The sequence below is a fragment of the Pituophis catenifer genome, unplaced genomic scaffold, assembly GCF_029215685.1.
Source record: "Pituophis catenifer annectens isolate HBS135680 unplaced genomic scaffold, rPitCat1.0.hap2 SCAF_1, whole genome shotgun sequence".
Lineage (NCBI taxonomy): Eukaryota > Metazoa > Chordata > Lepidosauria > Squamata > Colubridae > Pituophis > Pituophis catenifer.
Window position 1 is genome coordinate 277,390,816 of NW_027256881.1, and position 25,966 is coordinate 277,416,781.

Genomic DNA, 25,966 nt, shown 5'->3' on the forward strand with positions numbered 1-25,966 from the left:
AAAAGCCTATGATGATGATAATAAATGCAAATAAGGAACTTTAGGAATATATGGCAAAAAAAAAAAAAAACCCGTAAAAGAGAACAATAAGAACTTAAATTATTCAAAGTAGAAAACTAGCTGGGGAAATGGGTGTACAACAGGGGTGGGTTCTACTTATCTTTACTACCGGTTCACAGCGGGAGTGTGCACACACGCTTCTGTGCATGTGCAGAAGCTTCTGTGCATGCACAGATCATCCATTATGACGTCCAGGCGGGTGGACAGAGCCTCCCGCCACTTTTACTATTGATTCACAAGAACTGGACAGCTCCGGGAGCAACCCACCACTGGTGTACAATTAGACAATAAAGGAGTGAAAGGATTGCTCAAGAATGATACAGAAATTACAGACAGACTTAATGAAAATCTTGCATCTGTCTTTACTACAAAAGTATATGACAGATATGTGAATCTGTACTGACATTTTCAGGAAAGAAAATAAAACAAGTAATGCAAATTGAGTTAATGAGAAGATGTTCTGAGACATCTTGAAAGAGAATAAAGTAACAATTCACACCTTGATCACATCTACCAGAGGGCTATTAAACAGCTGAGATGTGAAACTGCAAACTTACAGCAAAACTTGCCATTGAAATCAAGCTCACAGCCAATAGAATAAAAGGTTAGCAATGTGACACCAAATTTTAAAACAGGATTTTGTGGACTTCCAGGAAATTACAGACCAATCAGTTACGTATCTGTTTCTAGCAAATTGGTAGAGATGGTAATCTGAAGAAGGATAGATACATAATGAACAAACCTGAAGGGAGATCAGCAGATCTGCAAAAGTTTCTGACTTAGTGTGACATAGACTATGCATCCTTTGATTTAGCATTTGGAACAAGCTAAACTACCGATACGTGTTCAAAATGCAATAGTTTAAAAATTCCCAGTTTAGTATTTTCAAGGAATTCAACTTGAATCTCAGTATGTATTCTTACAGTATATACATCTGGGAGTAAATCCAAATGAAACTATATGGTACTTAGGTAAGAAAAACTAAATGCAAATATATAGAATAGATGGTATGTGCTTCAACAGCAGTAATTGTGAGAGGGATCTAGAGTCCTAGTAGACAACCACTTAAATATGAGCCAACTTCCAAAAAAGCCAATTCAGTCCTAGGCTGCCTCAACAGAGGGATGGTATCAAGGTCATGTGAAGTGTTAGTACTGCTTTATACTGCTTTGGTAAGACCCCATTTGGAATACTGCATTTATACTACTGTACAATGTTGGTCACCACGATACAAAAAAGTTGTTGAGATCAGGGTTGAAATTTACTTATCTTCCCTACTGGTTTGCCAATATCTACGCATGTGTAAAGCCTTCTGTGCATGCGCAGAGGCTTAAAATGTCACAAAAAAGCAACGTCATGATGTCTGCGCAGGTGGACGGAGCCTCCCACAGCCACCGCTACCGGTTTGCCCGAGCCGGATAGAACCGGCTGGATTTCACCCCTGGTTGAGATTCTAGAAAGGGTGCAGAGAAGAGCAACACAGATAATGGAACTAGAGGCTAAGCCATATGATGAACAGTCAAAGGAACTGGATATGTCTGGTCTAATGAAAAGAATAAGCATGACATGATAGCAGTCTTCCAATATTTGAGAGGCTATCACAGAGAAGAGGGGATTAATCTATTCTATGAAGACCTGAGGGCAGGACAATAAATTATAGATAGAAACTTATCAAGCAGAGATTCAACCTAGAACTAAGGAGAAATCAATCAATGGAATGGTTTGCCTTCAAAGGTTGTTGGTGTGCCATCACTGGAGATTTTAGGAAGAGAATGAACAGCCATTTGTCTGGAATGGAATAGAATCTTCTGCCTGTGGAGAAGGTTGGTCTGGAAGACCACCAAAGACCCTCCAGCCCTATTATTCTGTATTAGTACAGATTAATTGCACAAACTTACTAATGTTATAATTGTGCAGATATATCACTCATAGTTTGTGGCAACATATATGGTCAGGAAGCATTTTATATTGATTTTAAAATAATCAAATTTTCTTACTATATAAGAAAAACCTCTTTGGATATTGATTATAATCTAATGGAACCCAAATGTAAGAAAGACTTAAACCATAACTTGAAATAATTATCTATTGAAGCAGCTGAGCACAGGCATATTTGGAATAGGTAACATTAGCATTCAACTGAGTTGCTTTGTATATTGTAAGCAATTGGTGTCACTGACATACTGTAATGGTATGTGGAAATGACCTTGGAAACAGAGTAAAGAGATGCAGCCAAGCAATGGTCAGATAAAAGGCAACTTAGCCCACAGCAAGAATGTGGGTGGGACAAGCAGCTCTTAGACCTTCTCTAATTTCTTGGGCTGTAAAAGGAATGGAGAGAAAATTACTTTCAAACTTGTACGATATTGTTAATGTAATGTTACCTTAAAGTAGAATTAGCTCAACTGATGAAGTTTCCTGTCTGTGTTATCTATCGGCCACTGTGATTCCCATTTTCAAAATTTTCTTTTGCGAGAAGCATTTAGAAAATTTCCAATTGGATTAAGGAAGTCTGGCAAGGCTTTATACATAAGTTTAGATTATCTTCAAATTATATTGAATTGGTTACTCTTCTTCCTTGCAAAAGTTTCCTATCTGTTGATAGATACCTCACGCTTCCTTTCTCATTTTTTTTTATCTTTCCTAATGTTGAGACAACAAGCTTAGTTTTGTTCTTCTGGTTAAAGACATGCCTAATATATAAAAATATTAATATAGTGACAGGAGCACAATACCTCAGCAGTTAAAGATGCTGAGCTTGTCAGCTAGAAAGCTGACAGTCTGGATTCGAGGCCCAATGCTGTGTGATGGGGTGAGCTCCTGTTACTTGCCTTAGCTCCTGCCACTAGCAGTTTGAAAGCATGCAAATATGAGTAGATAAATAGGTACTACTTTGGTGGAAAGGTAACAGCGTTCTGTGCATCATGGCATATAGTCTTGCTGGCCAATGACCACGGAAAATGTCTTTGGACAATGCTGGCTCTCTCAGCTAAGAAACAAACCCCTAGAATTGGATACAACTGGAAAGGGGAAATCTTAACCTTTACCTTTAATATATTAATAACAGCCACCGTGTCATTCCTCTGTTCAGTCTCTTTTGAGAGAAAGGTAAAACAAAGGAAGATGCAATAAAAGAGATATCTCTTTGCAGTGTTGAAGTTAACTGGTGAAAATTGCAAATTAACAGAAAGTAGGTGAGGACCAGATTTGTCTCACAGTCCGTCAATTTCATCCTATGCCATGGACAATTGGTCTATGGCTCTACAGTTACCTGTGGCTGCTAAAAGGCTTTGGTGTGGTCCTCCAGATATTGCTTCAACTGTGTACTTTATAATGTGATAGAAGAGGAAAATACAAAGAAAATAATATTAAATTTTATTTAATCAAATTTAATTTACAATTTATATTAGATTCTATCAAATTTAATTGATATCTGTGTCCTGCCTATCTTTTGGAATGTAGCATACTGCTCAAGGGTTAGTTATCACTTTCGGTTTGAAAAAGTGTCTGTAAGCATAAAAGGTTTAAAGTATTTATTTCATCCCTTAACTCCTCCCTTTCAGGAAATGAGGCAAAAATGTTGCTCATAGTTTGGGAATACAGTTTCTCAGAATATCTGTTTCTATATTATTGTTGTTTTTATTGTTGTTGTTGTTGTTATTTGAGATTATTATTTATAGACCATTGCCACCTCCAAGCATCAAAAATATAGAACCTTCTAGATAAAGATGTGTTCAGATTATCAAGTAAATTTGGAGAAATAATGGAAGACAGTTCCTATTATAATCCAAACTGGAATTGAAGAAGTGAGGTTGCTGTAATTGTATCTCTTCTCATTGTGACAGTTCTGTTCATAGATTTTCCCCTTTTTAAAATGCATTTATGAATTGAGAAGTGCTTTGAATTTCCATGTGTATCTTAATTAAAATTACAATATTAAACTTATATTTTATTTAAGATAAGAGCAAGTTGGATATGGAATTAATCCTGCTGAAATAGCACTAATATCAAGTGAATCATTTCTAATTTAAGCCTCATTGATTTTATTAGTTATTTTCTAAGCCTGGTCACAACCAGTTGCAGTATCCAGCTGACCTTGAAAAGCAAAACAGATGCAGACCTGAATTATACTTGAATTGGAATCTAGCAGGAAATCCCAGGGCTGTAAACTAGATTACCTGGTCAAAACATCAAAACATTGTGGGGGGAAACTATTGACAAACCATTTTTGTCAATGCTTTTGGGAAGGAAGGGAGATTTAACATTTACTTTAAATCTGTATTTAACTTTTTGGGTCTTTGATCCTAATTTAGTAAAATCCTACTTCAGGTTTTCTCACTTTGCACTTAGCAAATTTTATATATGATAGAAACACAGAAAGGGAATGGAAGAAAGGATGTCAGTAAATTCATTTATAATGCCTATATAGAGAAATTGGGAAGAGAATGGGGAAAATACTGAGAATTTCTACTATCTTTATTCCTCAATTCCTTTCTCTTTTGTTTCTTATTTCACACACCTTTCTGGAATGTATCCAGTATCATGAGGCTTGTTTATTGCACCCAAACTTTGCAAAAACTAGAATAAATGATGCTCTATTTGACGTAAAAATAACAGCGTATACCAGTATGTATTATGAACGTTTTACCAACAAATACTAGAATTTAAGGAACATAATTCAAGTTGTGTTGTTACAAGCTTTAGCTTTTTCCTAGCTATATTTTCTATAGCTATTTTATGCATTTTAATACTTTATGTACAACTATCCTGTTTCCCCCAAAATAAGACATCCCCTGATAATAAGCCCAATTGGGTTTTTGAGCGCATGGCAATAAGGCCAAGCGCTTATTTCAGGGTTGAAAAAAATATAAGACAGGGTCTTATTTTCGGGGAAACACCGAAAATTTACAACCACAATTGTGACTGGAATTTTGTTTGCCAAGCAATGCAGTCATTAAGCAAATCATCAAGTGACCAGACTTGATTTTATGATTATTTTTACCATGATCATTAAGTAAATCACATGATTGTTAATGAATCTGGGTTCCCCCTTTGACTTTCTTTGTCATAAACTGCCTGCATAGGTTGCAGATCTCAATCAGGTGATTACAGGGTGTTGTAACTGGTCATAAATGCAAGCTGCTTGCCAAGCACTCAAATTATAATCATGTGACCATGGAGGTGGTGCAAATACTGTAATTTTAAGTCACTTTTCCAGTCTGTTGTAATTCCAAATCATCATTAAATGACTGGTGGTAAGTTGAGGACTACCTGTAGTCAGTGGGCAGAGGTGAATTAGTGACTATGGCAATTCATTTTTATCAATCCATGATATTTTGTGCAAAGGAATCTAAAGTATAGTTGTCCAATCTTTTGACTTGCCTAAGCCATATTGAGTGAAGAGGAATTGTCTTGGATGCATATAAAATATAATATATATATATTATATAATATATATTATAGTTAATGTATATAACAGTCAAACTTCCTTTATTTTTAAATATTTTTATTATCTTGTGGGGGCTCATTACTAGCTGTCCAGGACTGTGGGTTGGACATACTTAATGTAAAATTTCTGTTCAGTCTATTGGTAACTTGAATTTGTGCAGTTGCTGGATTCAAAACAATCATTGAAATGGATACTCAATCTCAGTCAGAAAGCTACAAATTATATTTTAAAACAATGTATTTTCTCTATTTTTATTAAAATTGGTAATATCACCTATTTCTGAAATATTTTATCATAATCATATCTTTTCCAGGTGAAATGAATGACAAAAATGTTCAAGTTATAGAATTGCCCATAGTTGACAGTCTACATCCACGGCCTCCATATTTGCCACTGGCAATTCCAGAAGATCTGGCTGATAGACTAATTCGCATCCATGGGGATCCTCCAGTATGGTGGGTCTCACAGTTTGTCAAATACTTGATTCGTCCACAGCCTTTGTTAGAAAAAGAGATAGAAGAAGCCACAAGAAAACTTGGTTTTAAACATCCAATTGTTGGGTAAGTGTTTTATTAGATTATTAACACTGTCATAAACATAAACTCATGTTTATTTCCATTGAAATCAGTAGAATTTACTTTTGAGAAAACACAATTTCCCTCCAATTTACCTTATTTCAGTATTTTCTTTTTCATATCAATGCTATTTGGGAATAAAGAAAGCAGTCTTAAAGCACTTTTTTAAATTTCAAGTTCACTATACAGAATGAGGGTTCTACCCTGTTCACCCCAACATGTATAATTCAGAAATATAATACCTCTGACAATGGAGGCTTCGTTTAGCTTTTATAATTAATGATCTCTGATCCTTTTAATATGTTCAGAAAAAGATTGTTTAAAAGTTAAGAAAGTTATATTTTATGGCTTTCTGATAGTGTAGGCAATATATTATTGGTCTTTCAAATTACTTAGGAAATAATTCTTAGCAACATCCAAGTGTCTAATCTTTGTTTTTAAATGGTTTTCTTAGAAATGGTATACAAACTAGCAGAACTATATGATCTTAGTTATCGGAAGCACCTACTTATCAATATTTATGCTGGTTGACAGATCTAGGATATAGCCAGTTTAATTATTTAAGAACTATGAATTGGATTTTTGAAATTTGTATTTGATACCCATTTTTTAGAACTGTAGGCTGTTGTTTACGATCTAATCATTATCAAATAAAGGACATTGCATTATTTTTTATAAATCACATAGGGATCTAATTGCATATTTTGAACAGTTTATGTTTCAGCTCATAAATGCCTATAATCTCTAGATGAATATTTCTTTAATTTTCTTGACTCCACTAAATTTTCTGGGAACTATATCCCTAAATGGCTACATTTTCTCTTCCAATTGTAAAAAGAGCTGTTATTTTCAACATAATTGAAATAGAGTCACCTATGGATGAGATGAGCTGCACATAAATCTAATAAATAAATTAAAAATATTTGGTTTTTTAAAAAATTAAGTCAAAATAGTCTTATAAGCTATAGCAATTAATCTATCTTGCAGCAATGTATTTCACAAATTAATGACTTTTATATATGAATAAATACTTTCTTTACAACCTAACCTAGTCAATTTTATTTGGGGTTCTCATGTTTTCAGTTCTGACTTTGTAATTTTCCATTTGTTTGGAATAAATTGTCTGACATAACGAAGTACAATTGTTTTCATCTATCTTTTATCTTAGAATGAACTTTTACCATCCTAAGAGATTTTAAAAAATGCATTTTCTTAATATGAACGTTTGAGATATCTGGGTTTTTTTTTTTTAAAAAAATGCAGATAGATGCAGACCCATACACAGAACAGTCTATGGAATTTTATTCTGTCAAAAGGAGTAGTCTAGATTGAGTCGTTGTTCACATAAGGAAAGATGCAATTTTGGCAATTCTCTAAAGCTTAGGGCCTCCTGACTCTTACAGGAGAGGATCCTTGAATTGCCACAGACTCTTTGTTCTGAATTAATAAGAGTTGTCTAAGAGAAATGCTAAGTTTCATGTTATTTTCCAGTATTCACGTCCGTAGAACAGATAAAGTGGGAACAGAAGCAGCATTTCATCCAATTGAAGAATACATGATACATGTTGAAGAACGTTTCCAACTTCTTTCCCGGAGAAAGCATATTGACAAAAAGCGAGTCTATTTAGCTACAGATGATCCTTCACTATTACAAGAGGCAAAATCCAAGTAAGGCATCCTGGTTCACAGTTGCTGCAAAAGTGGTTTTACATGATGCAGATCCATATTTAAACAATATGGTATATTCAATATTACCGTCTTGTTTCAAGACTTTTTCAAATTTCAGTAAATTTATCTCAACATTATTTGAAATCATATCCAAACTTTTTTGGGGTTTAGGATTGAAGATAGAGAAAATATCATTATTTACATTAAAAATTCCCTCCATATGGTGTTCTTGCTCCCATGGTGTAAATTTTTTCCACTGGAGGATTGGGCCACAAGAATACATCTTCCCTGGCATGAAAAGTTTCTTTGTCTTCTCAATCCAGTTCATTACGTTTAATTTCTGCTGGAATCCTATCTCTATCTCTATCTCAATCACACATATAAAAACCATGGTCCCCCATCATTCTCCAACTTCAATTGATGCATCATAATGTAGATCACTTAGTGATTTTCAATTACACATTAAACTTGTAAGAAAACATCAGACTTATAGCCCTGATTTTCTACTTAATGGGTTTCTGTTTAATGATTCCTACTCAAGAAGGATTAAAAAAAACAACTATTTATCCCAAGATGCAGATGTAAGAAAAGCTGGTGACTACTAAAGATGAAAAGTGCTGGGAAAATATTAGGAACTAGGATATAATGCTAGAGAGAAAATTGAATCAAGAGCTGAATTAACTAATCCTTTTCTGTTCTTACACTATTGGCAGAACAATTTGCTACACTCTGACTACGATTTCCAATTAATCCATATTTGGACATTGTTACAGTTTTACTTCCTGTTTGGAAGGAAGCCATTGGGATAAATTATACTAGGACAAACCTATAAAGAACACACTTAGTTGCAGTGCCTGCTTCCAGTTTCCTGTTGACCAAAGGTTTTTCCGTTTCTGGATTTAATTTCAGGGTTTTTTCCCCCATCCATGTTATTGTATTGATTGTTTTCTTGCTGCTAAATGACAAGTAGCATCTAATATGCATATTAATGGTATACAGCTGTAGTTATCTCTTTCAGCAGAAAGGTACCATGATTGATTGTATAAAAGTCTGCCAAGATTGATGGTATAAAAAGCTTCAGATACAAGTAGTTTTTACTTCTCACGAAATACAGTCAGTTTTCCATTTGTTAGTAAAATTTGTACCAATAAATTATGTGGTCCTCATTATTCCTAAGTGTCAGTTCAGAACAAGAATTCAGACTTACTTAATGAATTGTGCAGAGATACTACACTGTTCCCTAAAGAAAACAAATGCGTGATGTTGTGATACATTTTTTTCAGATATCCAAACTATGAATTCATAAGTGACAATTCTATATCATGGTCAGCGGGTCTTCACAATCGATACACTGAAAACTCTCTACGGGGTGTTATTTTGGATATACACTTCTTGTCTCAGGCAGACTTTCTTGTGTGCACTTTTTCTTCACAGGTAAGCTAATTCCTGTTCCAAAATTTGAAGCAAATTAGAAATAGCACAAACACATATAAAATACCAGAGGCTTACGAGATAGTTTTAAATTAATAATAGTAATACATAATAGAATTACCAATAAATACACTTGGCCAGTAAAGAATTCTATTCTATTCTAAATCAGTATTTTAAACATTCTGTGTAGAAATTAACAAGAAAACATATCCTTTGCAAATAAATGTAAAACAGTTGAAAGGTTCTTTTTCCAACTAATCATGGAAATTGGAAAGAATAACTAGAATTTTAATATTTTAGCATCAGTAAAACTGTTATTTTGCTGTTCTTAAAAGGAATACATTCTGAAGCATAGTCATCACACCAACTACTGATTTTTTATCTACAGGCAATTATATATCTGTTTTGAAATGCCAGTTTCTCCATAATGGTGGAGACAGCAGCCAGGAAAGGGTTAACTCCGTCTGTTAGCTGATAGGACTGAGTCTGCAAGTTGTTATGCCACACCTCCTCCTTTTATGCTTCACTGTGAACATTATAGAAGTATTATTGCCAAAATAGTTGACAGCAGGTTTTATATCTTGTTTGCTGGGGTGGATTGAGCGGTCTTGATTCAATTCTGTCTTTCTTTCAGCCTTCTTGTCTCTTAGTTGCTAGCTCTTTAGTTCACTGTGTTCTGGGTTTTCTTCCTATCTTCCCAATTCTTAGTCTGCCTCTGTATGAGGTTTGAATTTTAGCCAGACTTCCAGTTTTTCTTTCAACAAAGCTAGAATACATATTTGATTTCCTAACTCACACAATTTTCTGTAGACCCAATGGCAAATGCTTAATTGTATCAATTGTAATATAATAGATTTAAAACTTCCTTAATAGCAAGAAGATGTTCCCCATCTATCATGGTCTCTGGCACAATAGCAATTAACTTCCTGCATAAATGATGCATTTCTTGATTCTTTTTTTCTGCCTTTTAAAACCTTAATACTCTCACTCAGAAATAACATATGGGGTGGTTGTTGTTTGGCATTATTTCTGGAAAGTATGCTTAAATAAGCTATTAGAAACAGTGAAAACTCACTAGTGCTACATCCTAGTAGAAAATCCTTTGATCCTCAAGCATCAGGAACAAAACAAGCATAGTTAGGGGGGAAAGTGAGAAAAGTCCTACTGCACAATCAGATCTCTTCCTCTGTTCTGGATCCTGCCTTTAAATTCCATCATACCCACGTGTGTGTGTGTGTGTGTGTGTGTGTGTGTGTGTGTGTGTGTGTGTGTGTGTGCATGCCTTTAAGTTAACTTTTTGAGTCCTGGTGACTGCCCAGACTAATCCTTGCAGTTTTCTTGACAAGGCTTTTTGGAAGTGGTTTGCCATTGTCTCCTTCCTAGGGTTGAGAGTGGATGACTAGTCCATAGTCACCCAGCTGGCTTTGTATCTAAGGCAGGACTAGAACTCATGGTCTCCCAAGGCCTGATATCTGGACTTAACCAGTAGACCAAACTTTCTCTGTACCTTAACATGGTATCAGAAAAAACAATACAGTTTGAATCTGCTCAAAAACACCAAATGTTGTTTTCGTGTGTTGTGGTACAGTGCAAATTAAATTGATCCCAGACATAACTGGCTGAAAGATGGGCTGGCAGCATGGGTTCAGTGGTGGGTTCTAATCAGTTTTACCACCGGTTCGCATCGCACATGCGTTTTGTGTTGAGTAAAAAAACAGCTGAGGCATGGCAATCCACACTGCTGCGCCTTACAGCTGACCAAAAAACGAAAGAAATAAAGGTAGGTATAGGGTGGGGGCGTGGGGGAGGGCCCAACTGACATTCAAAGCGAACCGGTTCTTTCTCCTATGAAAGGCTCTCCCAAACCGAGAAGAACCAGCAGCAACCCACCACTACATGGGTTCCTCAAACAGTAGGTGGTAGACTTCAGATCAGCGTAACATTTTACAATTAAAATAGAGTAGGTGCATGATTCAATAAAGCTGACAGCAATGAGAAGAATTTTAATTTATTTTCTCTTTCCCATGATCCTGAAGAGGAATAAACATCTAGAGCTGTTAATTAAGCAGGGCAAAAAAACTTACCTCATTATAAACTTTACTTCAAAGTAGAGTTAGGGAAAGAGAGGATTTTTTATGTAGAGCAGTGTTTCTCAACATTAGTAATTTTAAGATATGAACTTCAATTCCCACAGTTTCCCAACCAGTACATGTAGTTCTCAACTTACAATAGTTCATTTTGTGACTGTTCAAAGTTACAATGGCACCGAAAAGTTACTTATGACCACTTTTCACATTTACAGCCATTGCAGCATCCCCATGATCACCTGATCAAAATTTGGATGCTTGGCAATTGACTCATATTTATGACGGTTGCAGTGTCCCAGGGTCATGTGATCACCTTTTGTGACCTTCTGACAAGCAAAGTCAATGGGGAAGCCAGATTCACTTAACAATTGCGTTACTAATTTAAAAACTGCAGTGATTCACTTAACAATTGTAGCAAGAAGGGTCGTAAAATGGGGCAAAATTCATTTAATAAATGACTCACTTAGCAACAGAAATGTTGGGTTCAATTGAGGTTGTAAATTGAGGATTACCTGTATGCATCTTAAAATTGAGAAGCACTTATGTAGACCATGACTGGAATGGAAAGGTTTAAAAGGTATCCCCAAATTCATAATCCATATTGTATTCTTTGCCCTTGCTCTTTTATTTTGTAAAATACTAAATCCAAAGATGCATTTCAGCTAATACATTGTGACATTAACTCACATTAGTAATACTGTAATGAGAAGTCTTCTTTTTCCTCCCAGTCACCACAAATGAGATTATATTATTTAAAACAGGATTAGGAGAAATTGGAACTCAGCCCTATGAAGAAAGATTGAAGGAAGCTTAGTCATCAGAAAACACAATTGAGGTCAGGTGTTGATGTAATATGAGAGAACCCTTCAAATATCTGAAAAGAATTTACATAGGATGTCAAGACATGTTCCCTCTCATTTCAGAGTACAAGACAGAATAATTCATTTAAGTTACAGGAAAACAGATTTCAACTAAATATTACAAAAATTTCCTTATAGAATAGCTCAGCAGTGGAGCCAACAGTTATGTTGAGAAATAATGGACTCTCCTTTACTAAGTATATTCAAGTGGAAGCTATAGAACCATTTGTCTTGCACGTCATCCTGACAACTTTGGAGTTACTGAAAAATATACCTTTCATGCAAGATCTCAGGTACAAGGAGTGGAGTAGACCTATATACTGCACGAGTCAAAAAGAGGGCTGTGAAAATATTTACAGACCCCTCACATCCTGGACATAAACTGTTTCAACTCCTACCCTCAAAATGACACTATAGAGCACTGCACACCAGAACAACTAGACACAAGAACAGTTTTTTCCCAAGTGCCATCACTCTGCTAACAAATAATTCCATCAACACTGTCAAACCATTTACTAAGTCTGCACTACTATTAATCTTCTCATCGTTCCTATCACCCATCTCCTTCCACTAATGACTGTATGACTGTAACTTTGTTGCTTGTATTCTTACAATTTATATTGACTGTTTCCTAATATGATTTGATTGCTTATTTGTACCCTATGACTGTTATCATTAAGTGTTGTACCTTATGATTCTTGATGAACATATCTTTTCTTTTATGTACACTGAGAGCATATGCCCCAAGACAAATTCCTTGTGTGTCCAATCACACTTGGCCAATAACAAATTCTATTCTATTCTATTCTAGAGGTCTAGGTCCCTTGAGTCAATTCTGAGGAATTGACAACGATCCACTCAAAATCTGAACTTGATTCAATAGAACCATGTGATAAAGATTCTGTAGGCTCCATTAACACTCTGAAGGGTTTAATGAATGATATGTGCTAATTTTGTTGTAGCAGAGTTTTGAAGGATTATAAAAAAAAATCAGTAGGTAACTATATCAGCCTTATATCCTATAAAGGGTAGAGCGCTGTGACTTAAGTCGTCACTGAAAATGTAATCATTAATCATTACTATTTGCAGAAAACATCCATTCTTAATAAATTAGAAGTAGATTATGACAAGGCAAACTTTCTAAAAAATATATATAAGATGTGATAGTGATGCTTTATATTTTGTGCATTCATACCACATTTTGCAGACTCCCGAAACCATTAACAAGTAGAATGGTTTGAAAACAGTCAAACAATATTGCCTAAAATAGTAGGTGATAGAGAAGACACATTAGATGACTGTTTCAGGATTGGAATTGTTTGGATTTTGTACATTATAAAACATAGTACAGACAGTTCTCAACCACAATTGAGCCCAAAATTTCCATTGTTAAATAAGACAGTTGTTAAGTGAGTTTCACCTTTCTTGCCACAGTTGTTAAGTGAATCATTGCAATTGTACAGTTAGCAACATGGTTGTTAATTAATCTGGCTTCCCCGTTGACTTTGCTGGTCATAATGTTGCAAAAGGTGATCACATGACCCCAGGATATGGCAAACGTCATAAATACATGCCAATTGCCAAGCATCCAAATTTTGATCATGTGCCCATGGGGATGCTGCAACAGTCATAGGCATAAAAAACAGTCATAAGTCATAAAAAAGCTACATAAATTGCTTTTGTAACTTCAAATGGTCACTAAATAAACCGTTGCAAGTTAAGGACCACCTGTAAAAGAGTAAGAAGAGTTGCATTCCATTATATTATTGAATATGTGTTAAGAATAAACAGAAGAAAAGTCTAATAATATATATTTCTTTTAGATATGTTTAATCAATGGGCAGATGCTAAATAATACAAATCTGATAATATTTTTTCTTTATTTTTCTAGGTTTGTCGAGTTGCTTATGAAATCATGCAGACATTACATCCTGATGCATCTGCCTATTTTCATTCTTTGGATGATATTTATTATTTTGGGGGACAGAATGCCCACAACCAGATTGCAATTTATGCTCATCATCCTCGAACTGCTGATGAAATTCCTATGGAAGCTGGAGATATAATTGGTGTTGCTGGAAACCACTGGGATGGCTATTCCAAAGGCATCAATAGAAAATTAGGGAGAACAGGTTTATACCCTTCCTATAAAGTAAAAGAGAAAATTGAGACAGTCAAGTATCCCATATATGAAGAGGCTGACAAATAAAGGCAAGCAAAATAATTCATAGCAACTTTTACTTTGAACTATTACAACCAACCATATTGTTGACTTTTGTAGGATGTGAATTTGCAATTTAACATATGGTTAAAATGAAAGCCTTTTACTGTTCAGACTGGATGCACAGCTTGGAACAATTTGATAGGGCACTGTTTGAACTTTGTTATATGCACACTGCACACATGCACACTGATACACATTCAACAGGAACTATTGTTTTATACTTTTTGTCTTTCTGAGAATATGTTCCTCCCATGAATCATATATGAATTTTGGGCTCGGTTCTTTGCCATTAATAAACTATAAGACTTTTAACACTGCTGCATTATGTAATTTAAGTGACATGAGCATATTTTGTATGTGCAGAATATAAAATATGGTGCCTCTTTCTGAAAGATCAGTGACATTTTAGAAGAGCCATGTCTCGTTCTCCTGATGGGCAAGAATTATGCTTGCCTTTCACTGATGTTATGACCACTCAACATGCTCCAACCAACAGATTTAAACAATCAGAATACCTATCTCTTTACAGGATTTTTTGCTAGCAATTTCATTGATTAATTCAACTCATCATTAATTAAAAAATACATCCAACTATACAATAATTGTCTGGTAGAAATTTTTGTAAAACTATGCCATGAACTGATTCTTTAGTACTGTTTCTTGACATTGTCTTTGATAACAAAAAATAAATTAAAAAATGAATGGTTGGAGTGCTACAAGTAATATGATTTTAAAATTAAGAAGATTTGGTTGAATGGAATATATTTCTATTCTTTTCTTGAGAAAGCCCTGAAATTTCATTTCATACAAAATATTTTAGTATCCTTGACTAGTACTGGGCTGTCTGTGTCTATTGATTCCTTGTTTGGCAGAAAGCCAAGGCCCGGCATCTTCTCTTACAAGTATGGTGTTGAGAAAATCTTTTCTATTTCTGATGTGTTATTTTTTTGTTTTTGCTGTACATTGAAGTAATATAGATTGGCATTGTTCAAATTATTAAAAAGATAAATACCATTGGATCATTATGGAAGAACCAATATTCTCCAAACTAGTACCATCAAGCTTTATTGGATTCCAGCTTTTATACTACTTAGTCAGCATTGCCAAAGATTGAAAATGGAGATCCAACACCAACTTAGGGAATGCTGCTGTTCTGATTTTGTATTAATATAGCAACAAATGGTTTTAATAACCTCTTATGTAGTTGGCCTGGGTTGGCTTTCCCCATCATTGCGCAGAAACGCCAGTGAGACAATTTCTATCGATCAGGGTAAAAAAACTGGTGGGTGGGACAAGATAGAAATTCATCCTTGAATGTGTCAGGGGTTCTTGTGAGAAGTGAGTTTTATCCCTGGCTGATTTTCAGCAGTGATGGTTTTTTTCCCCTCCCAATATGCAACTATGGAATAAATAGATAGATTTTCATTAAGACTGTTTTCTTAAAAAAATAAATAAAAAAAAATGGCCTATCTTGCAAGAAGTCAAGTGAAGCCCCCATCTGCATCATTGAGGTAGTAGGATTTTTGATTAAATATAACCTGCCATGCCCTTCCCACTTATTTTTTAAAAAGTTATTCTGTCCAAGTTAATAGATGAAATTGTATCACAGATTTTTTTTTCTATAAAGAGAGTAGAGAAGAGCAGTAACTCAATCCAAACATAGAATACCTGGAGGTAATGGAGTGGGTAGGTTTCCATAACCTTCTAGCTGAGTTTGGAAGTTTTCCCTCTCCTTTTTATATCAGTAAAACTGTTTTCTCTAATTATTTGTATGGAAGGGAAAACTTACAGTGGCCTACCTCTCTTTGTCTCTTCTCTATCATTATTGTTACTGCTTCCATATGTACATACAATACTAGTCCCTCTATCTTTATCCACCTTTTCATCTGTTTGCTTCCACATTCATCTGTTTGAATGTGTTTCCCCCTCCATGCCTTTTATCTTCCTCATGTCTGAGAGAAAAGAGCAGTGGGAGCTTAATTGTGCACCTCCACAATTACCAGTTTCACATAGTCATCCTTCCACTCCTTTCAATCTTATCAAGAATGCTTTTTTAATGCCAGATATGCCCACACATACCCCAAATGTCACGTATCCTTCAGTGACCTAAAGTGACACTTGTTTTAACTAATGAATTGGAAAAACAAAACAGTTCATTACTATGGAATAGTAAAAATTACTGTTTGGGACTGATTATTAAAATATATCTATTTCTAAGTGCCTGTCAATATTAATGCTTAATCTTCAAGTTTAGATCATGCTGGTACCAGTTTGGTGTCAGAATGCAGTCTCTCCATCTCCCCCTTGGACTGAAATGCCCCAAACATCTATGCTGTCTGTGCTTTAATATTCTGATTCTTGGATAAAGTGTCATTTGCTTGATGCAGTTTACAGAGATTAAAAGCTGAGTGTAATTTCCCCTCCTGATGATACGGGTTAATGGAAAAGCACTTCTAGTATTATATTAGAACTTTCTTTGAACACTTGAGCACTTTGTAGCATCAGCTGTTCCAATGTATTTTTATTTGAGCAAATATATCATTTTCCCTGTTTATGAAATTACGAATACTAATTACCATTAGCAGAAAAGCATTCTGTTTTTGATCGTCTTCTGTAAATATTTTTAAATATTATTTGGAAACATAATTTGGTACTTTGTTAAAAGTTATGATTGTGTTGTAATTGTCACATTTCAATGATGAGTCTTATCCTGGAGAGACACCATCTCTGAGATAAACTTTTAAGTGTTTAAAAAACTGTAAAAGCAGCATGTTAATTCAGACATCCCATCTATTTAGGTTAAGGATATCCATGTGGTCTATCCTAGAGAATATATCAGCAATTCCTCCAGATGTGTTGTGACTATAAATCCACACACTCCTAGCTAAGTGGACAGCAGATTGGGAGGGTAAATGTTTGTGCACAGGCACAAAATAAAAAACATTAATTCAGTCTCCCTTTCATGAATGTGATGAGTAAAATGTGCCCTCCTGTAATATTTATAATAGCAAGTTGTGAAGTCCTCAAAATTGTTAAGTCTGATGGGTACATCTTTCCCATTGACATATTGCAGCCACTTTAGGAAATCAGTGCAAAAAAACACATAGTCCAATTTTGAAGTTTTAAGCCACACATTTCCAATTTTCCTCCAGTCATTCTATTTAGAATTTGCAGAAGTGACTTGCTTTTCTCATAGCAGTATCAGAGTGCCCCTCATATCATTCAGCATGCCCTGCTCACCAGCCTTGCCCAAGATGCAATAACATTTAAGATTGCAATGCCAGGTATGATCCTTTGAGATTGAATTTCTTTCAGATCTCCCAGATTTTTCAGAAGTGAATCTCCTTTCAACTGAGTCACCCATTTGTGCATTTCTTCCTTTTTTATTCACTTGAAAAGAAGGACATTTTATAATAATTTTCTTTGTGATAGTAGTAAGAATTTCTTGGCTTACTCTCATATATGCATCGAAGCTTACCGTTTCTTTCCAAGTCAGGGAGCCAATTTTTTACATGTATAAATTATTTAGCTCCACTCCATTGAAAAACAGCTTTTCCCCGAGAAGATGGCAGAAAATGGATTGTGTTTGAATAGCTGTAAAACCTTATGATCTATTTCATCAGGACTTTTCATATAAAGCTTATAAAATATATAGTTTTCCACTTGAAATACACCTCCCCCCCAAAAAAGAACCATCCCACTGTATCATAGCAGTATTGACCCTTAGAAAGAAAAAAAGTCCAAAACCCATCACTGGGTGATGTACCACCCAAAATGACATCCCCCCACCCCAAAAAAAAATCCCAGCAAGTTTTCAAACTCATCAGGCAAGATTCCACTAAGAAGAGAGAGAGAGAAAAAAGGCACGGCATACCCAAAAACAGACCAGAGGCTTAAAATCATGAGGCCCATAGACCAAAGAGGTTCTGAGCTAAATACAGAACTGTTGTTAAGTGATGTTAATACAGGTAGTCTAGACTTATGACCACAACTGAGCCAAAATTTCGATTGCTAAATGAGTTTTGCCCCACTTTATGACCTGTCTTGCCATAGTTTTAATTGAATCACTGCAGTTAGTAACATGGTTATTAAGTGAATCTTGCTTCCCCGTTGACTTTGCTTGTTATAAGGTTGTAAAATCCAATCACATGACTCCAGGACATTGCAACCATCATAAATACATGCCAGTTACCAGTGTCCAAATTTTGATCCTGTGACCATGGGAATGGATCAATGATTGTAAGTGTGAAAAATGGTAATAAGCAGGGGTGAAATGCTCCCGGTTCGGACTCGATTGCCCAATCCGGTAGCGATGGCGACCGGTGGTTCAGAGAACCGGTAGCAAAAATCCCTGCGCTCCCCCCCCCCATGCGCAGCTGAGCCGTGTGATCATCAGAGGCTTTTTTTTTTACTTTTAAAAGCATTTTTTCTACCACCTCTTCGGCCGAAAAAATGCTTTTAAAAGTTAAAAAAAAAGCCTCTGATGATCGTGCGACTCAGCTGGGATTGTCAGAGGCTTTTAAAAGCATTTTTTCTACAACATCTTCGGCCGAAGAGGTTGTAGAAAAAATGTTTTTAAAAGTAAAAAAAAAAAAAAAAAAAAAGTTGGCCACGCCCACCTAGTCACATTACCCCCACCACCACCAAGCCACGCCCACAGAACTGGTAGTAACAAATTTTACATTTCACCACTGGTAATAAATCACTTTTTTCAGTGCCATTGTAACTTTGACTCATTACTAAACAAATGGTTGTAAGTTGAGGACTACCTATGTTATATCCAATCTTCAGGAATAAGGAAAGTAGAGCCTAATGCAGGGGTGTCAAACACTATTTCATTGAGGGCCGCATCAGGGTTGTGTTTGACCTTGAGGGGCTGGAGTGGGCGTGGCCAGGATGGGCATGACCAGCTCAACATCACTCGTGTCAAGGGCACATGTAGTGGCCCGAGCACTCTGCCAGAGAAAACGGGCTCTTGACCTCCATTTTCTGCTGCGACGGCATCCTGCAACCCTCCGCCAGCGAAAACAGAACTCAGGAGGACCTGCGTGCAGCCCTCCCAAGCTCTGTTTTCGCTGGCAGAGGCATCTCAGGCCAGTCCTTCACTGTTTCCAGGGTTGGCCCCGCAGGCCAGATCTAAGCACCCCATGGGCCAGATCTGGCGCCTGAGCCTTGAGTTTGACACCCCTGGCCTAATGGAAATGTTCCCATCGTTGCATTTTTTGCCACTAAATGTTATCAGTATTTAATACGAATGGTAGTACTAAAGGAAATGAATGGACAAATGCTACAGTTTGGTGCTTATTTCATTTCAAAAAAAATATTCAACTGGGATTGCCAGTGTGAAAAAGTCAAAGATGTAACAGGTCTGGAAACTCATTTCTTAACTTCCACTGTTGCACTGATTGAAAGACATAATCTCATGATGGAGATAGGATGGCCACATTTCAGCAGTTTCACTATCGATCTCATCAGTTATTAGAAGTGCACAGTATAAAATTATCCAGAGAATCATAAAAACATCCAGCAATTTGGAAGTGTTCCAGACTTTTCCGACTCTGAGGCCAAAGAGGAGATCATAGCTGATTCTCAGCTGCCATTCAAGAGGCAATAAGGTATTCTGATTGATAAGTCTGGCTTAGTACAACCAGTCATGGATTCCACTACTCAGGAGTCACAGACTGTCCTTGGGAGTTTACCAAACCCTAAATGATGTTACCAATTAAAAAGGAATTGAGCAAGGGAGATTGGCACAGCTCTTCACTTTGCTATTATTTGTTTGCTCAGATTCCCTTTATACTGCATATCAGCAGGATCTACATATATTTTAATATTCAGTGGCAAAGACATACAAATATTCAGCAAAATCTAAAAGGAGGTGAGTACTTTTCTCCAAAACTTTTCCCTCCAGCTCTGGAAGCACAAAAACCATTAATTCAAGTATGTTACTTGACGTAGATAGTGAACAGAATTACCTAGTAAATGAAATTAGGTTAGCAATTGATTTAAAATTAAAATGCAAGTTGGACTGAAATATGGCTATTTTTTAAAAAAGCATTAGTTAAAGAACATTCCCACATGGCATGCAATTATATTTAAATAATATTTCTGATTCTGGGTATTAAAAGGTTCTCTTAAAATATAACTGGATTTATCTGGCTCTCCAAAGGGCATATGACAACTCAAGTTTTAGAAATATAGCAAGCTGTTTACATAAGAGTCAGTTTAGGAATAGAGATTGTTGCATAGAAATGTAGCTACTCTTGTGGGCAGTCGCATTATCTCTGCAGAAAGTAATGTACTCTACAGATATTAGAACAAAAAGTGGATTTCTTTGAAATGAGATAATTTTTACAAAAACTATAACAATAACATCCCAAATAATTAGCATAATTTTAGAGATTCAGATACACTATATGCAACTAGTACAGTATCACAGTATTATGCAATAAATATATAAAAAGTACGATCAGGCTCAATACAATGCAGTATAAAAGATGGATAACAAATAATTTGTAAGCCTTTATCAAGTTCATTTATATGTGATTCTTAATCCCTTTCAGTGAGTTCTCTAATAGATCCCAAAATGGCACATCATTTGGATCATCCTCTGAATGATTGGATAATAAATTCAAAAATATTTTCCTTAATGAAAGCTTCCTAAAATGCATTATCTATATTAAATAGTCTGAAAATTATTAGTACAAGAATACAATGTTCTCCTGTGCACTGCTTGGAGAGTCCAAGCTCTGGGATTTCCTCAGGCTGGTTAACAAAGACAAAAAGCTAATATTGCACAACACTGATTATATCTGTTGAAAAAATTGTGATAGCTCCATTATTCAACAACAAATTGATCACACAGAATGACACTGTCCACTCTTCTAAGTTAATAGAAAATCAGTTTGAAGATTTAAGAGTTGAAACAGTTCTTCAACCTGTCTTTCTAGGAAGACATGATGATCTTTTTGAGAACAGTCCAAACACAGTAAATCCGGAATTCTTTGTAGATAGATTGATTATGTGTCAACAGGTCAATTTCAACTCTTAGCAACCACACAGATAGATTTCCTCCATGACAATCTGTCCATAATCTGGTCTTTCAGGACTTCTAATGATGTACCCATCACTACTGTAACTTAGTCTATCTGCCTTGCTGCTGATTGTCCTCTTCTCTTTCATTTTTCCCATCATGACAGCCTTTTCCAAAGAGCTAGGTCTTTGCATAATGTTTCCAAACTAAAATAATTTCTGAGTCTGGTCATTTGTGCCAATTTATTGGAAAAAGATTTAACAACATGTTCAAATTTTAAATCTTAATTTCCTTCCACAAGGCTGGTCACTAAAACTCAGAATATTCAACAAATAGGAAGCTGCCAAAGACAGCATGGATTAAAGCATATGTATTAATATACCTTCAAATTGATTGCATCTCTAATAGAAAAAGTTCAACAAGTAATATTTTTAAAGCATTCACTGAAGAGTCCAATAAATTAATTCTGGTGAATTAACTTTTAAGTATAAATACAATTAAGGTTACCTGTCCCATTTTCAGCCTATATATTATATATAAATGGTATTTTAAAATAAGAATTTACCCAAAGGGACATTTTATAATGAAAGCAAAGATCAAATATTAATTTATTTCCCATCAGTATCCAAATGTGTCTGATCTTCCTCAATGCTGGAAATAAAACTCAGTTTCTATTATTCTTAGAACCTAAATAAATGAAAACCTTATTATTATAGATCAGTATAAGGAGGATAGGATAAAACATAATTTTTTAAATTAAATTTAAAAAATATGAAAACAAAAGTTACATAAAGTTAATAGGCATAATTTTATTTATTCAATTTTGAACTGCTCAGAGGTAGATACATTAAAAAAGCTAACACACACACAAATATACATGTATCTCTGGGTGTCTGTGTATACTTACATCTCTACACACTTAGAACCTAGCGTTGATCAATATTTCAGATGTGCCAAATATGGGCCCATATATGATCAATAACATTTAGTTCCATACAATATAGAAATGAAGAAAAATATCAAATCATATAATTTTAAAAAATCATACTGAAGTTATAACTGGGGAGTTTAATCATTGATTTATCATTTTGTTTACAAAATTTAAGCAGAAGTAACTTCAACATCCCTCTTAGGAGATAGATCATTTCTAAAATGATGTTCACACTAACTCTTTCCCTGAAATTGCTAGGTATTTTTAAACAATCTAGTAATATCAGATTAATAAACAATAAGCTGTTTATCTGTGGTAAACAATTTGAAATATTCAAAGCTACCAAGAAGAGAGTTTTCCTATGAATATTTATTTATAAATCTATAATATAATCAAAGCAAAAGACAAAGACTAAAGTTTCCTGGGTCCTTAGGAAACATTGCCTCTTGATAAAATATTAGATTGATTGTAATATATTCCATCAAATCTAATGCAAAGATGAACATACAACAACTGAAAGAAACTGTGCTTGACAGGATAGCATGGACAGCATTTGCCTATAAAGTCAACAAGAGTCGGACATAACTAAATGATTAAAAACAATAGATTTCAGAGTGTAGAATAGCCTGTACTCTATTCATCATATTACTGTACAGTTTCCAGAAATCTGGCAAAACTCTTTGATAAGTTTTAAAAAGGCCCAAAATATAGAAGCCATTTGTTATAACTTTAGCTCCATTTCTGCCATTTCCATGCTTTGAATATCACAAGAGTCTAATAAGACAAGCCAATGGTTCCAGCTCCAAATTATATATATAAGAGGAGATAAGGAACAACCTTGATGAGTTTCACAATAACTCTTAATGGAGGGAAAATAATCCCATCAGAAAGTTTTCTAGCAGAATGATAGAAATCGTGCTAATCTAAGAAATAAAACTTTTTTTTACCGCCTGCTCAAAAAATTTAATTTGTACAACATTGAAGGTTTTTTTCCACAACCAAAAAGACCATTATGGCCATTTCATATTTCTCAGACTATGCTGCTGAAATATCTACCAATAATTTCATTTTATCAGAAACTTGGCACCCTTTTAGAAAGCCAGATTGTGTAGGATGGGTGATCGATGATAACTTCTGTAATCTTCGGGCCAGGATTGGAATAAAAATTGTTCCATCTACATTTTAAAAAAGATACCAATAACTTGCAGAATTTATAAAATCCTTTCCTGTGTTCATAAACAGCATTATATAAGCCATGAAAAATAAATGGCTGTCTTTCCCCCCCAAAAAAAATATTTTTATATATGTCTACTATTCTGTAGGAAACCTAGATAGGCTAAATATGTGAAATGTGAACATCAGTTAGGAAGCATCTAGCTATTTCCACTTGGCTGATACAAGGCATTGTATTGCCTATAGCAGTGATGGCGAACCATTTCAGCGCCGAGTGCATAAACCGGAACATGCATGCATGTGTATGCGCTGGCATCAGAAACCCAAAGACCAACTGGCTGGCGCAAGCATGCCTATTTTTTGGCCCTTTTTGGCTGTTTTTCGGGCTGTTTTCAGGACGCTTTTCAGGCCACTTTCAGGCTGTTTTTCAAGCCATTTTCCAGTGCGCTGGTGCCCACAAAGACTAGCTGGCTGGCACGCATGTCACACCAGAAACCAGAAGAACAGCTGGCGATGGCCGGCGTGCCCACAGAGAGGGCTCTGCGTACCATCTCTGGCACACGTGCCAGGTTTGCCATCGCCTGCCTATAGTAACCAGACTGTTGTTCTTGCCTTGCCTTGTTTTATTAAAAAAAACTTTTTCCTGCTCCTTAATGTGTGCCAGTGTCCTTTCCTCCCACAGCTTGGTAGAATAGAGTTCAATCTTCGCGAAAATCCTGCACTATTATATTAATTGAACTTTAAATCATGGGTGCGGATTTTGAAATTCAGGCCTCCCTTGAGGCTTTCAATGGAGCTCCTGCCCTTCATCTGTGATATCGGTTTTTACTAGACTGCAATAATATTTCATCATTTTAAGACTAAGAAAGAAGGGATAGGAGCATGCAATTATTTTTTTAAAAAAATGGATCTTGAGAAAAATACGGTTTTTGCTCCAGGGTTACCTACTTCTGGCTTTGACACATCCATATTGTTGTCTTTTGCCACATCCTTATGCAGTTCCTGGAATATTTCATAAGACCATACAGAGAACCTTCCTAAAAGATGAGTACATTTATTCTTCAAACATAATTTGTCACTTTAATAGCAAAGGGGTGGCAGCAGGCCTGAGAACAAGATATGAAGGAAGGAGAGCATTTGAGAGAATGGTATTTGGTGGAAGTGAAAGGAAATAGACAACATCTGTAGGAAATCAACTTAGCATGGGAAAGAAGTCATTGTCTATGCCAGCTCCAGATTTGGATGGCCCTTTAGGCAAGAGAAATGAAATATCTTTTGTTATACTTCGTAGGCTGCTTGCATGTCCAACATATGACTAGCGTGCAGACTTAAATAGATTCCATTGAAGCTAATCGAACCCACAGAGCCTGGTACCTTTTAATTTATCTGCCTATCCTATTCTGTTAAAACCTTGCTAAGTGTTACAAAGATATCAGTATGTGTAAAATCAGCTAAATTCATCTGGGTAGATTAAAATTTGTAAAATATTTTAATATGTGATTTCGGCTAGACCCGTGATGGCGAACCTATGGCACGCGTGCCACAGGTGGCACGCGGAGCCATATTAGTGGGCACGCCAGCTCAGCTCTGGAGCACATGCGCGCACCGGCCAGCTGATTTTCGGGCCTTCTGGGCCCACCAGAAGTAGGGAAACAGGCTGTTTTTCCTGCCTCTGGAGGGCCTGGGGGAGAGGGCGGGGAAGGCCCGTTTTTTTTTCTTACCTGGCTCCAGATCCTTTCTGTGTATCTGGGAACGGCGAAAACAGCCTTTCCCACTTCCTTGGAGGCCCTATGGAGGCTCAAAGGGCCCATTTCCCCACTCCCGGTGGGACAGGAAGTGACATTTTTTCCTGTCCCCAGCCTCCAGAGACTCCTGGAGAGGCTCCTAGAGACTCCTAGAGAGGCTCCTAGAGACTCCTAGAGAGGTTCTGGAGGCTGGGGACAGCAAAAAATGTCACTTCCTGTCCCACCGGGAGTTGGGAAATGGGCTTTTTCAGCCTCCGTAGGGCCTCCAAGGGAATGGGAAAGGCTGTTTTCACCGTTCCCAGATACACAGAGAGGATCTGGAACCAGGTACGAAAGAAAAACGGGCCTACCAGGCCATCATGTGCCAGGAGCGGGAGGGGGAGGGGGTTGCACACACATGCGCGTGGGCACGTGCATGCGAGACCCTCCCCTGCCCCCCCCTCTCCTGGCACGCGATGGCAAAAAGGTTAGCCATCACTGAGCTAGACAATACCACTTCTCACTCTTCCAAATATTTAACTATTTCTTTTATGTTATTTCAACAAAATAATAGCAGAATTAGGGTGTGTTTAAATCCCCAATTAAGGGATTCTCCGTGCATCATAACATACAAAGTCAGGTGATATAGGTGTGAGGAATCTTACTTTGTCCCCATATCTAATGAAAAAAATAATTGTCAGGGCAAAAGGAACCAGAATGACACCATGAGCTGATCAGAGATGCTTCTTTA

At 36.1% G+C, this 25,966-nt stretch overlaps 1 protein-coding gene across 1 annotated transcript in view; it reads left to right on the forward strand.

Annotated features, from left to right (window-relative positions):
- Positions 1-14,600, forward strand: part of FUT8 (fucosyltransferase 8) — a 66,685-nt gene extending 52,085 nt beyond the window's left edge. Inside the window, exons 6-9 of the mRNA XM_070931249.1 lie at positions 5,823-6,069; positions 7,576-7,752; positions 9,036-9,186; positions 14,022-14,600. Of these exons, the coding sequence (XP_070787350.1) occupies positions 5,823-6,069; positions 7,576-7,752; positions 9,036-9,186; positions 14,022-14,339 (893 nt within the window). The 3' untranslated portion in view covers positions 14,340-14,600. The remainder of the gene's footprint in view (positions 1-5,822; positions 6,070-7,575; positions 7,753-9,035; positions 9,187-14,021) is intronic.
- The last annotated feature ends 11,366 nt before the right edge of the window (positions 14,601-25,966 follow it).